The sequence below is a fragment of the Oreochromis niloticus genome, linkage group LG12 (genome assembly GCF_001858045.2).
Source record: "Oreochromis niloticus isolate F11D_XX linkage group LG12, O_niloticus_UMD_NMBU, whole genome shotgun sequence".
Lineage (NCBI taxonomy): Eukaryota > Metazoa > Chordata > Actinopteri > Cichliformes > Cichlidae > Oreochromis > Oreochromis niloticus.
The window spans coordinates 30101695-30114811 of record NC_031977.2 but is presented as its reverse complement, the minus strand read 5'-3'; the positions used below and the strand labels follow the sequence as shown (position 1 = coordinate 30114811).

Here is a 13117-nt window from a genome sequence, read left to right as displayed (position 1 = left end):
TCGGAGTAACGTTAAAACAATCTACATTGTTTTATTTGTGCTTCAGTTTTAAAGGAATTTTATAGAAAACAAAGGAAAGAAAAACCGAGAGATGAAACTTACAAAAGTAATTCTCTGTGCTGAAAAAGTATGTAGATAAGTTAAAAATGTGAAAGGAGTTTGGTCAGGAGAAGCATCGTCTCACTGTTTTTGTCTTTCTTCCACCCAGGGGAAGTTGGTAAAGTACTTCAGCCGCCAGCTGTCCTGTAAGTGCAAAGTGGCCTTAGAGGAACGCAGTGCCGAGCTGGAGGACTTTCCTCGCCTCGGCCACTGGTTCCGCATTGTCAACTTGAGGAAAGAGGTCACACAGGTAAGCCATGATACCACGTAGTAACCATTTTTTACACTGAAAATACATCTCATGATCCTTGTTTCAAAGTCAAAATTTCAAAATATATTTTTCTGATTTGTGTATTTGACAAACTGTTCCAAGAACTTTTTCACACATTGCCTTTTTTCTGCTTTCTCTTTTTTTGTATGTTTAGTACAGATTTGAATAAAGTTTTGATACTTCGCATTTAAACATTTCACTGTCACTATCCGATTGTAGCTTTTAGCAGTTAAGTTTTCCATACTTGTGACTGAGAGCAAAATCTGACAGCTCATATCACCCTCTGGTTAAAAGCTTACTAAAATGCTGTAAATGCCATAGAAGTGCCATAGCACTGAGTTTTGAAGTTTTCGTGTACTAGTGGAGTCTGTATGCATCTCATACTGGGCCTTTGTGTATCACCTCAGTTCATCCACTGACAGAAAGGAACTATTTTAGCCCCTTTCTTTGTTGCTTTAAGCAGGAGGTTTTAGCAGTATGTGCTGTGTCTGAGATGTCCATATAAACATATGCCCTCTGATTGACATCATGGAGAGTCAGGAGTGGAAACAACTGATATTGAGCTGATATAGATCAGTTGTTTCATGAGCATTTGGTTTACACGGATTACTTGTAAGTTTCATGGCCTCATTATATGAAATTCTGATCATCCTTAATGTTGTTACACTGTATAATAAAGAAAAGTATCTATCACTGTAACTTATTCCATTAAATGTATATCTAAATATGATCAGTCTAGGTTTTTGAGCTAGATGTGTATTTGTGGTGGTCTTTAAGCTGCATGCATGTTGCATGTGTATATTTGATAGGAAATGAGTCCAGGTGAGGTGACCCTGGAGGGCTTGCTGGAGATGAGCGAGGAGCAGGTGTGTGAGCTGCTGCAAAAGTTTGGTGCCAGTGAAGAGGAGTGTGCCCGTCTCAACGCTTCCCTCTCCTGCCTCAGAAAGGCCCACCAGCTCGGTGAGAGTCCACTCAAAACACTCACAGATGAGCTCATACGCTCACACACATGGAAAATACTAATCTTTATATAACGTTATCACTGTTTGTGTTCACTAGAAATTAGGGTATTTGTGTCTAACCGATGAAATAAACTATGAATTATTTTCTGTGCATACTAACAAAGCTCACTTACAGTACGTTGAGACTGTATGGGTGCATACTGTATATATGGTATTTATGATATATATTGTATACATAAAAAAGAAGGCAAACTAGAAATGGGTTAAAATTTAGGTACAGTCAATTTTTTATAGCTCACAACACCCAGATTAAATATATTCTTTGTATATACTCTCCAAGCGTGTATTTCTGTTTACAGTGATTGATTTGTGATTTGCTTGAATTGGATGATACATCTTAGGGAGCAAATATTCACCTTTAGTTATGTTTAATAGCTTGTTGATTGGATTGTTGGGAACTCGTGCATTATAGAGGGCGTTAGACAGATAGAGAGGGGGTGACATGCATAATAACACTTGTCCACATTCACAATAGACTGTTGATTTGTCAGTAAAGTCATGACTTTTCTCAGACACATAACAGATCAATAAAAACTGCTTTTAATGTGTTCTCACTACAAAAATTATGACATATCACTTAAATATCACTTAAAATACTGAATTGCTGACTTCTACCATTTTTGATATTGATCTATAAACTTATACAGGTGTTATTAGGTCAATCTTTTCCACCCTGGAGGTCCCATTGTTGTTAGGTTATCAAGGATAGGGGCAATGCCTGAAGTGGCAAACCAGAGCTTTTGTGCACAATATTAAGAGCAATGTTATTAAAATCAGCCTTTGCTGACTAAATGTCTCATGGCTGCAATTTACGCTTTTATTTGCAGTGTAGATTAGGACTTATTTTTTTCAAATCTCACTTTGGACGGGTAATGATGAGGACATTTATCCAAAGAATGCAAATGTTCACGCTGACCATGAAATTCTGATGCTTTTACTGACTTTTAGGATTTATGGGGTTAAATATTAAGAGGTTTTAATGAATTAATTAAATGATTACAAATTACGTGAGCTAAAGATAAGACAATATAGTATTTTGTAATCATTTATTCACTAAATTTAAAAAAAAAACAGTTACAGTTTTTTGGTTTTTTTTAAAGATTTGTTTTTATATATTTTTTGTCATTTTGATTTTTTTCCAAAATAGATTTTCACAGTTCAGTTTCATTCCATATTCTCAGGTGTTATTGGGTCAAATGTATTGTATTTAACTTAATATCCTGGGCAGTAAGGTGTTTCATAGAGTGATGATAAAAAGCTGTTTTTTTGAAAGGGAAACATATTGATAAGTAAACTCACTTATGAAGTGACATTCAAGCCTCGGTATATTTTCAGTTAAACTGCTGTTGTTTCTATAGGTGGTGCTGTTTTCTTTTGTTCACTACCAGCAGCTCAGCCTTTCCTCTCAGCCTCTTCTTAATTTATTCATAGCACAATAAATTAAAACACTACATATACAATACTACGCCATCCCTGCTTCTGTGCTACAGCTGTTTTCAGAAAGACATGACAGATGTGATAGATAATATGATAAGACATTCTGACTCAAAATATTTAGAATAACACTTTTTCTGAAATGTATAAACAATATGATATTCCTGTAAATTATTAATACAGAGAGCAGTGTGTAAATGTGTGGTACGTTAGTTCTCGTCAGTCAGTCATGTGTAACATTAATTTGGTAAAAGGCTTATGTAAACCAGAAAAAAAACTATGTTGCATGTAAAAGTTTAGCTTTATTTTCTGTTCTCAGCGGGCCAGACTGTCAAAAATGAAACAGGAAGTCAGATGTGTATCATTGCTTTGTCGTACTAACATATCATACACTGTCGGTAAATATGCGAGATTACTGCACTGATGCATTTGTTTAAAATAGCTGTTTTTAAGAACTGGTTCCCATGTAATGGTTCATCCACTTGTTCCAATTTGTTATTAGAAATGGAAGTACATATTTCTTAGCAGAGCATATTGTGAAGCCACTAGCCTCCAGCTGAGCAATAGAAAAAGGAAATCTCAAAGTGAAACCCTTGTATTAAATGTCATTTTGTGCATTACATTATTACTGGGGTCTCACATACCTTTAACAATGATAAATTATTCCTGAGTGAGCATATGGCTAAATATATGCAATTATGGTTAAAATTATAAAGAGATTTTTAAAAGAATATTTTTTATCTCCAATTTTGGAGAGACATGTTGTAAAAAATTGTATTTGTCTCAGTAAAATAAACTGAGGTTCCATATTTTTTTTCCAATTATTTTTTATTAAATGTGGCTGTTGGTAACAGAATTACATGCATGGGTATGTGCTGTGATGCAACAAGTGTGTTTGGTTTGTTACATGGTTGGCCCCCAGATGGCATAAACAGACCACATTTTGTTTTCAGTCATAACTACGACTTTTGCAATGATTCAGCTGAACCAGAAGGGGGCAGTAGAGTATCACTAAAATTAGGGTGGTCGTTTTAGTAACAACCTTTAGTACACCCGTTAACATAGCATATCTGTTTCTCTTCGACTCCCACTCACACGCACGGCACACAGAGCCACACACACCCACACATACACCCACGTACCAGTAAGAACATACGCGCACACACACGCGCACACACGCACACTGTTTTGTAACAGATGTCCTTTCAGACAGAAGACTCTGCTGAATAATTAAGCAAATTAACTTGATGAGTAGTTTTACTTCAGTGTGCCCTAAGCAAAACTGTACTTCATTAAAAGAGCGTTTTATTAGAGGAGGTGTAACATTCAGTTGCTGTTGACATTCAGACGAACAGGTCTTTTACAGCACAGTCTGAAAATCAGGCTCTTTGTGAGGCTGCTGGTGCTCGGCTGTCCTCTCGAAATATTCATGCTCTCCTTTGGTCCCGGTGCTTGTTTTTCAGTCAGTCTGCTGCTCTTGCCCACCTTCCTGTGTGCTTCACAAACTTCTTTTTTCCCTCATCAGTTCGACTGGGTACCGGGGAAGATAATATCCAGAAAGGCAAACAGGCCAACCCCGTCTCATAGCAAGCAGTAATGGCTATGTTGTACCACAGTGCAAAACACATGAATTTTCCATAAAGGCTGATAAATTGTAACTTGCTTGTGTTTTCTGGCCTGTTGTTTTCTATCAGCTGGTTGCAGTGTCACATGATTCCCGAGTGTTACATTTAAAGTCCCATTACTAGACTTTGCTTCATTTTTAGGTGTTTAAATGAGTTTTTATTAGCTATGTCAATTCTTTTAGGTATGTTTATGCCGACTTTGATTTTAACTCTTTCTTCATTTAGGTTTAGGCACCAAAACTAGAGTTTGTGCTGTAGACCATTACATATTTTACTTGAAGACTGTCAACTCCAGTTTCAGAGCAGTGGAACCACCTGATGGCAGAATGCATCAGGGGGTTCCACTCAGCGATGCCTCAGTCCTTCACGGTTCACACTGACAAGGCTTTAAACATCACTGGAGACCAGCTCACCTTTGTCATAACTGTCTATGACTGTTCCTTCAATCTTATTTTGAATAAATGCAAAAGTTGAGGAAGCTGGGCTGCATTCATAGCCAGGATACATCTGAAACATTGATGATAACACAATTTAATGAAGACTTCCACATAAAATGTTATAACTGGGGAACAGTGAAACCTAACAATAGCTGTGTAAAAGTACATATAAAGGCTACAAAGTACACATACGTTTGAAAGAGATGGCATAGATCCAAGTGTTAGTCCACTGTGTGAAAAGCCATTCCTGACCTTTGTTTAGTGTCATCCATTACAAGATGACTATTGCCAGCTGGGAGATGTTTCTCTGGCTGTAAATATCTTCTGTCCTAAAAAATAAACAATTATATTGATTATTAAAACAAATGAAAAACAAAAAAACAAGCAAAGGGACAAAACACACAAACATAGTTCAGCAGTGTTTTTTACACATTTACAACTTGATATCTTTCTTTGAGAAATCTTTGAATGAAAACCTGCTTTTGATAAAAATCAAACCAAAGCCATAACAGGAAACATCTTTAATTGAAGGTCAGCTGTTTTCTTTGTCTGGTCCCACATGAAGTATTCAGTACAGCTGCTGCTCCTCTCTACTGAGGATGTTGTTTTGTACCAGTAGTCCCCTTAATGTCTTAAATGGTTTGTACGAAGTTTGACTAAAACACCCTGGTGTCGCTGGGATAATTATGGTGTTCCCCACTGATTTATCAGTATCTGTTCTGGCCTTTCTTTTTCTGTTTTGGAACTCTTTCACAGGCTCACCTGTCTCAAACTTTTTTATTTGTTTTACCGAAAAAAACCTAAAACTGGGAGTTCCACTAAATGATAAAAAAGCATCCCAAAAAGTTGATTCTGTTCATCTGGACGTAGCATTTTGAAAACCTGAAAACCCAAGCAAATCCCCACCAGATGTCACATGACCAAAGTTTATTATGCCGATTTAGATTATCTTTGTTTATATCGTCAATCTCTTTTCCTTTGTGTTCCATATTTTTTTCCTCATTCTTTTCTTTGCCTCTCTTTTTTGTCCATTGCTTCCACCTCCCTCCACTTCCCCCACTGCCTCTCCCTGGCTCTCCAAAGACAAGCTCTGGCCACACAGAGCCACTAATGGACTCTCTAACAGGGGGGCAAGCTAAAGATGTGTGAATGCGCAACAGCAACTCCACCACCACTACCACACAAAGTGGTGAGAGGCACTTTGGGCTGAGAGAAATACGTGGTTTTACACAAGCGTTCTTCATATTCTTGCTGAGAATAAGAGCTGAGAGAGGGAGATGTGTCATAGCTTCGGAACACTGCCACATTTGCGCATCTGTATGTGTGTCTGTATTTTAACGGTATTGTGCAAGTACCTGTTTGTCAGAACATCTGTATAAGTAGAGCACATGCAAAAGCTTTTTAAGGGTTAATGAGCCCCATGAGAACATTTAGCACACGAGGCAAGAAGTGGAGGATGCTCTTACGTGTTTTTAATAGAGTTATATATTTCTTCTAAAAATCTGTAGGCTGTTGCAAAAATCCATATAAATATATAGATATATATATTTATTCAACTGCCATGAATGAAAGCAGAAACGAGGATTTAAACATTTATGAATGTGGGTTTTTTTAAATAAGATATGTTGCTCCAGTTTGTGAGTCATCAGGAATTATGTTAAAATTGGCAGGCATGGACATTAATATACTTTACAGTCTTGCCAGCTTATATATCACATAACCAGACAAGCAGAAAACATACCAAGTGAATGTATGTTCCTCTGCAATGTAGTGTTGGAGGAAGGAAACTAATGCAAGTTAATAGAATTTTTCACTACTGGCTCTTGGGATTGCAGTCCACGAGCTGCAATGAGGATGAGTCATACAATTTGAAGGCAGCCGGTCAGTCCTTTGTGCTGCAATATACACACATTATCCAGCCCGCCCCTCCAGACAAGTCCACACACACAGAAACTCTCTTACACGTGAAGGATTTTTTTTGAATTTGTGTCCTTGTGTTGATCAGCTATACTGCTGATCTTTGCTCAGCACGACAGGTCTCCTCTGTGCTTTTTCCTCTGTAATCTTTGACATCTGAAAGGAATGTCCTCATGCCCTGTCTTCAGACAGCTTTACATGCATAAAAACACCTAATTGGCTTCAAATGCCATCAGCAAGAAAAAGAGATGAGTAAAAGCAGTGGATAGGGAGGCACAGAAGATGTGAGATAAGGAATCGGAGGAGGACAGGAAAGTGAAGAGGGTATGTATGTGGGGGGGGGGGGGGGGGGGCAAAATCAGGAGAGTAAATTAGGGCGAGACATAGGTGATGACAACAGGAGGTGAAGAATAAGCGTCTTCATGTTGCGAAGAAAAAAAGCAGACGCATCGGGGAAGGAAAGCGACCAGAAGATGCAACCCCCCAACACCTGTCTTCCTGGACACCCATAGGTGGTCCCTATTGGCTGTTAACTAATTAGCAGACTCTAACTTTGAGTCCCACTGATTACACTGCAAGAACATTCACAAACCCCCAATTCAAAAGAGTCGAGATTAAAAAGGGAGACTGCATATATTGAACACAGCCATTGCCCTTTTCACCAAATCCTGTTTACAGTGGTGGAGAGATAGACCAGCTACTGTCCCAGTGGCATTTCACTGCCATTTAGCCTAAAGAAGCAACACATTTAGAGGTAATTAGTCCAATTATGAGGCTGTTATCTGCATTTCTCAAAGCCTCGCCACGTGTTAAGCTCGCACCATTAATGGTGTTGGGGCGTGCTATTTGCATTAATCACTGCAGTTTCTCGACAGTTGATGTGGAGATGCAGGGTTATTCAGGTGAGAGCAGAGAATGGAAGATTGATGATGATGTGGCTCCAGAATTACATCTGAAGTTATGCATAAACATGGCCAACATTTGCTAATAAAAGGGGAGAAACACAAAAAGGTTATGGAATCTTATGGAAGAGCCTTTTGTCTTTTTATGCATTTACATACACCTTTTGGGAATTTGTCTTTTATCTATAAATAGCAGTTCTGAGGCAATATAAATATACAGAGGTTAATGAGGGAATGGGAAATGGGAGGGAAACACAGCTGGAAATAATCAGACATAATGAGACAGGGAGGAAGCAAAACTGAATACATTGAACATGAGACAAGGGACTATCAAAATAAAACAGGAACCATGAGACACACACTGAGACATAAACTGACTGAATACAAGGAACAGAGGGAGCAAGAGACACGACTGGAACACGGATGAATAAACATTCAGACAGAACTTATCATACATGATAGACATGACAGACCAAATACAAAGAACGCAGGAAGGAGACAGAGAGACATCAAAAGGGGAAATGCAAAAGGAGCTAAACGATCTAATCAGAGCTTGTAAGCACAAGAAAACTAAACGGAAGTCACTCAGAGAGTATAACTAAACTCAGAATATAACTTCAACCAGATTCAAACTGTCCAAATACTGAACCACTGGGTTACAGATCCAGTATCATGACAGGTACTGGGTCTGATGAGCACTGGTCGATCGGCAGTGTTCAATTAACAAAATCTGAACTTGATTCAAAGGCTTTAATCTGTAGCTTTTCACTGGAATTTTAAATATAAGATATAAAGAGTCCGAGGCTGATAAAGCAAAATAAACCTGTCAGATAGCAGTGGGCAAATCAACAGTATAAGGCAGTCTTAAAAAATAATAATTGAACTGGCCAACTCTACAACACTGAAAGGCCTGAAAGACCATTGAAGACAGCTAAAGTGCATAATGACAGAATTATTCACAACGTCTAACCAAGTAAAGCACACGCTTGAAGAGGCTGGCTTGTCACTGTCACGATCTACAATCAAGAGATGTCTTCATGAATGCAAATACAACTAGTTTGCAGCAAGGTGCAAAGAACAGGAAAGCCATGCAAGAAAAAGGTCAGATTTTGTCAGAAAGCATAGAAAAAGAGCTGCACAGTTTTGAAAAAATAATTCGAAGGACCAAGATTGACTTCTACCAGAATGAGGGGAAGAGAGCAGCATCTCAAGAAACGAAACATAGCATTTAGTAGCGCCCATGGATTGCTAGGGATTTTCATCCGTGTATCAAAAACAATTCTTGTATTTAAATTTGTCTAGTAAGCTTGTCCAGTTAATTTTGAGCACATGAAAATGGGGCCATATGTACTAGAAATTGCTATAACTCTTAAAATAATAATAAAAACCCCATTTTATTCCATGGTAAAAACTTTTTGCTCACACTGTATAATCTTATCTTCATGTCATCTAGTGCCGCTGACAACCTACACTTATAAGTCTATACTCTCCTTAGTATTATTACAATGTGAGAATGTGCACCATGCAAAAACAAAAGAACCAAGAAGAGAATTATTAATTAGCTTTAGCGTTTCCAATCAAATCACATTTAAAGCTTACCCTCTTTTTTGCCTGAAATGAAAGAGAATATCTTATCTCATTATGACATTCAGAGCTAATTAAAGCAGAAATCAAGCAGGACTGTCTCTCATATTATATGATGGCATAAGAATAGGACACTGATTTATTGGTCAGAGCATCATCACCACTTCATTTTCATAAACTGAGAATCAAAAGTGGCTCAAAGTATATTTTGAACATTTTACAGTTTCACACAGTTAATATAATTTTGTGTAGTAACAAAATAATAAAAAAGCCATAGAATAATGCAAATGCAAGGGCACTGGAAGAAAGCCTCAGCAGAAAAAAGATTGAATAGCAAAGCATTGATGTCAGCAGGTTATTGTCTTGTTGAAATGCCTTTTGCCCCGTGAAGTTAGGGTTATTTAAATTATTAATTACCTATTATATAAAGAGCATTTTTAATATCAAAACTCTCCATGAAATGCAACTTCAAAAATGTACTGTCTAACGAGCACAAGACACACAAATTAACTTAAATCACAGATCTCAAAGGGGTTACGCTCAGTATGTGTTCTTCATCTAATTTAGCAGCGAGCTGTTTTTGATTTGCCTCAGGCTTTTGCTTAGGTGAGATGATCTGAAACAAGAAATTCATCAGTCAGCTCCTGTTACTACTTTGCTAAAGCTGTTGCTAAGATACTAGTGTGCTTCATGGACTGACTCAGGACTTGAAGCAACAGTTTTATTAGTGTGATTCAAGTTCATTGCTTCTCATGCAGAGAAATTTCACTTGGGTATCAGCTTGATAAGCACTGTCAAAAGTATTTTTTAAGTGAGGCAGGCTTATACAAGAGTATAACTGCCAAAAGGAATATTGTAATTTAAATCATCGATGCTGGCGTATCCAAAAGCTACCTATTTGGTAATTGGACAGTCCAAAGGTATTAAACACCCTTCAACCAGCCCCAGTCTGCGATCTAATGTCTCTCATCCGTAAGCTATAAAACCTATCGGTGGTCTTTGATTATTCATGTTGGGTCAAGCAGAATTTTTACACTTCTGAGTGGCTTGTCATGGTTTTATTTCTGCTAATAAAGAAGGGATGATTGAGGAACATCTGTGGATGAGCACTCCTTTACAGCCTGTCTTTCTAAAGGATTTTGCAGGTATGAATTGTGGCTTTAGACATATATATAAGTGTGATCTTCAGGCAGCCTCACTGAGGGCAGAAAGGCAGCTACAGCATGATAAATATTCTGATCATAGTTTTGGATTTGCCATTGTTCTCGGAAACATATTCTGTGCAGGAGATGCATAACCACGTGCCAGGCAGTGCTGACAACCAATTGGTTTCTATGACAACCAAGACAATACCAGGTTCCCTGATTATAATTGTCAGCCAGAGAGCAGGAACTAATCAAGGACACTGGTTGTTTTTATATAATATAAAATTATTATTTATTATATATATTTTCATATTACTGGTTGTTTAGCCTTTACCTTCTGTTATCTCCAGTTTAACTGGTTAAAATAATTATGAATGAACCAGAACAGTAACAATCCAGGTCATTTTTTCTTTGCAGAATTTTAGTCCTTTTGATTTAAAGCACTATGCTGAGTGTCTACATAGCAGTAGTAGTAAAGCACGCAACAGCTAAAAAATATTGACCAACTGTTCCTTTCACTGAAAGAATAAAAAGGAAAAGAGAGATCTTTAGAACTGATTCAGTCTATGCAAGGATTGTCAGAACTATGAAACTGTGAAAGAGAAAACTATATATGTGTACACTGGCTATTGTGTTAGTATACAGACTGAGAGCACTCGGCACAAGAATTCCAATGTGCCTTGACTGCTGGTTTTATGCACAAATGGCAAATAAAGAACGTTGAACCTTGTATTGTGAACAAGCAAGATACAACCAATAACTGTTATTTCCATCTGCCTCTCCATGACATGTAGTTATATTTCTAAAAAGGTACCTCAGTGCGTGGTAAAATGAAAGAAGTGGCACTGGTAGCATCTGACAGTCCATACAAATATGGATCTATATTTTCAGCAAATCAGCTGATTTTGCAGAAATAGATAAAACTATATTGTATGAGAAATATGAAAAGATAACACAAATAATATAGATTGAAAGCAACACAGCTCCTGCAGACAAAGCAGTGGCATGAATGTGTGCAGCAGTTTACTGTTAAAAGTGCTGCAAGAATGTGTGAGGGCTTTAAGTGTTTTCAGCAATCGTCCACTCTATCAACGAAAGACCCAGACAGTGTTTTAATTCATTTGATAGCCTGACTTTGAGCCTTGTCCATCATAACTGGAAAACTTAAAAAACAGTTTTATTTGTTGTTATGTATTGTTGACCTGGTGCTTACTCAGAGTTTTTATCTGATTTAGTGGTCAGCTCAGATAAAAACATTATTGTCTGTGATTTTAACATCCATGTAGATAGTCATCTTTCAAAATTTAAAAGAAGCCACCCACCACTTCAATCCCACTCTAGATCTTGTTCTGAGATATGGCATAGAAACTGAAAATTTAACAGTATTCCCAGAAAATCCTCTTTTGTCTGATCATTTCCTAATAACATGTAAATTTACAATAATGGATTACTCAGCAGTGGGAAATAAATTTCACCACAGTAGATGTTTCTTAAAGTGTGTAACTAAGTTTAAGGATATAATTTCCCTCAAACATATAATTCTCAAACACGCACCTTAAAGCAGATAACTCATAATCTGGAGAGGAAATGGTGTCTCACTATTTTAGAAGATCTTCATTAAGCCTGGTAAAATAGTTTGTTGCTCTATAAAAAAAAGCCCTGTGTAAAGCTAGAACAGCTCACTATTCATCACTGATTAAAGAAAAAAGAACAACTCCAGGTTTCTCTTTAGCCAGGCTGACAAAAGGTCAGAGCACAGTTGAGCCAACCATTCCTTTAACGTTAACTAGTAATGACCTCATGAATTTTTTCGCAAATAAGGTTTTAACCATTAAAAAACTACTCGTAATGATTAAAGCATCTAACTAATCATTAGCAGGGGATTTTTTGGGGGGGAAATCAGGGTTCACAGCTCATTACAATAGGGAAACGGCATTAACGGCATAGGTATTAAAGGTACAGTGATGCTGTGGTTTGAATCATATCTATCTAACAGACTCTTCACACACAAAGGTTAACTATAGAGCTCCATAGGGTTCTGTACTGGGACCTATTCTGTTTACATCATACATGCTTTCCTTTGGTACCGTCATTAAGAGCCATAGCATACATTTTCACTGCCATGCAGATGACACCCAACTTTATCTATCTATGAAGCCAGATAACAAACACCAATTTATTAAACTGCAGGGATGTCTTAAAGGCATGAAGACCTGGATGACCTCTAATTTTCTGCTTCTAAATTCAGATAAAACTGAGGTTATTGTACTCGGCCCTAAAAATCTTATCTAACCAGATTCTTACTCTGGATTACTGCTGGTTTACTTGTAGGGTACTCTGTAGGGTCTTTACCTCACAATGTGAAGTGCCTTGCGCTATATAAATACAATTGAATTGAAATTGAACTGAACAACATGGAGCTCATTAAACAAAAAAACATTATGTGTTACACAGAGGACACAAAGAACTGCAACTTCTTGGTGATGTGTTAGCAACTATTAAAAGTTCTCAGATGCAGAAGAAATGAAAATATTTAAAGAAAAAAAATGACACCCTTGAAACTTGCCATATATTATGTCTCTTGTGTCTTCAGTTGTCTCTTCCCATAACTCATCATTTCTTCCAGCATCTTCTTCATAGCATTATAGAAAAGCTGCTCACTTCCCCCTTCGCCCCCACCC

The 13117-nt window shown here is 37.4% G+C and overlaps 1 protein-coding gene and 1 long non-coding RNA gene across 5 annotated transcripts in view; one reads left to right on the top strand and one right to left on the bottom strand.

The window, feature by feature from the left end:
• ksr2 (kinase suppressor of ras 2) overlaps positions 1 to 13117 on the top strand; it is a 122550-nt gene that overhangs the window by 13520 nt on the left and 95913 nt on the right. For all 4 annotated transcript variants that reach the window (XM_025912025.1, XM_005473616.4, XM_025912024.1 and 1 more), the window contains exons 2-3: positions 209 to 349; positions 1180 to 1330. In XM_025912025.1, coding sequence (XP_025767810.1) covers positions 209 to 349; positions 1180 to 1330 — 292 coding nt within the window. The remainder of the gene's footprint in view (positions 1 to 208; positions 350 to 1179; positions 1331 to 13117) is intronic.
• On the bottom strand, positions 4115 to 12161 carry LOC102081568 (uncharacterized). The gene is made up of 3 exons (XR_269687.2): positions 11991 to 12161; positions 5081 to 5217; positions 4115 to 4958 (listed from the first exon to the last, which is right to left on the bottom strand). It is a non-coding gene; the product is annotated as an uncharacterized LOC102081568 (long non-coding RNA).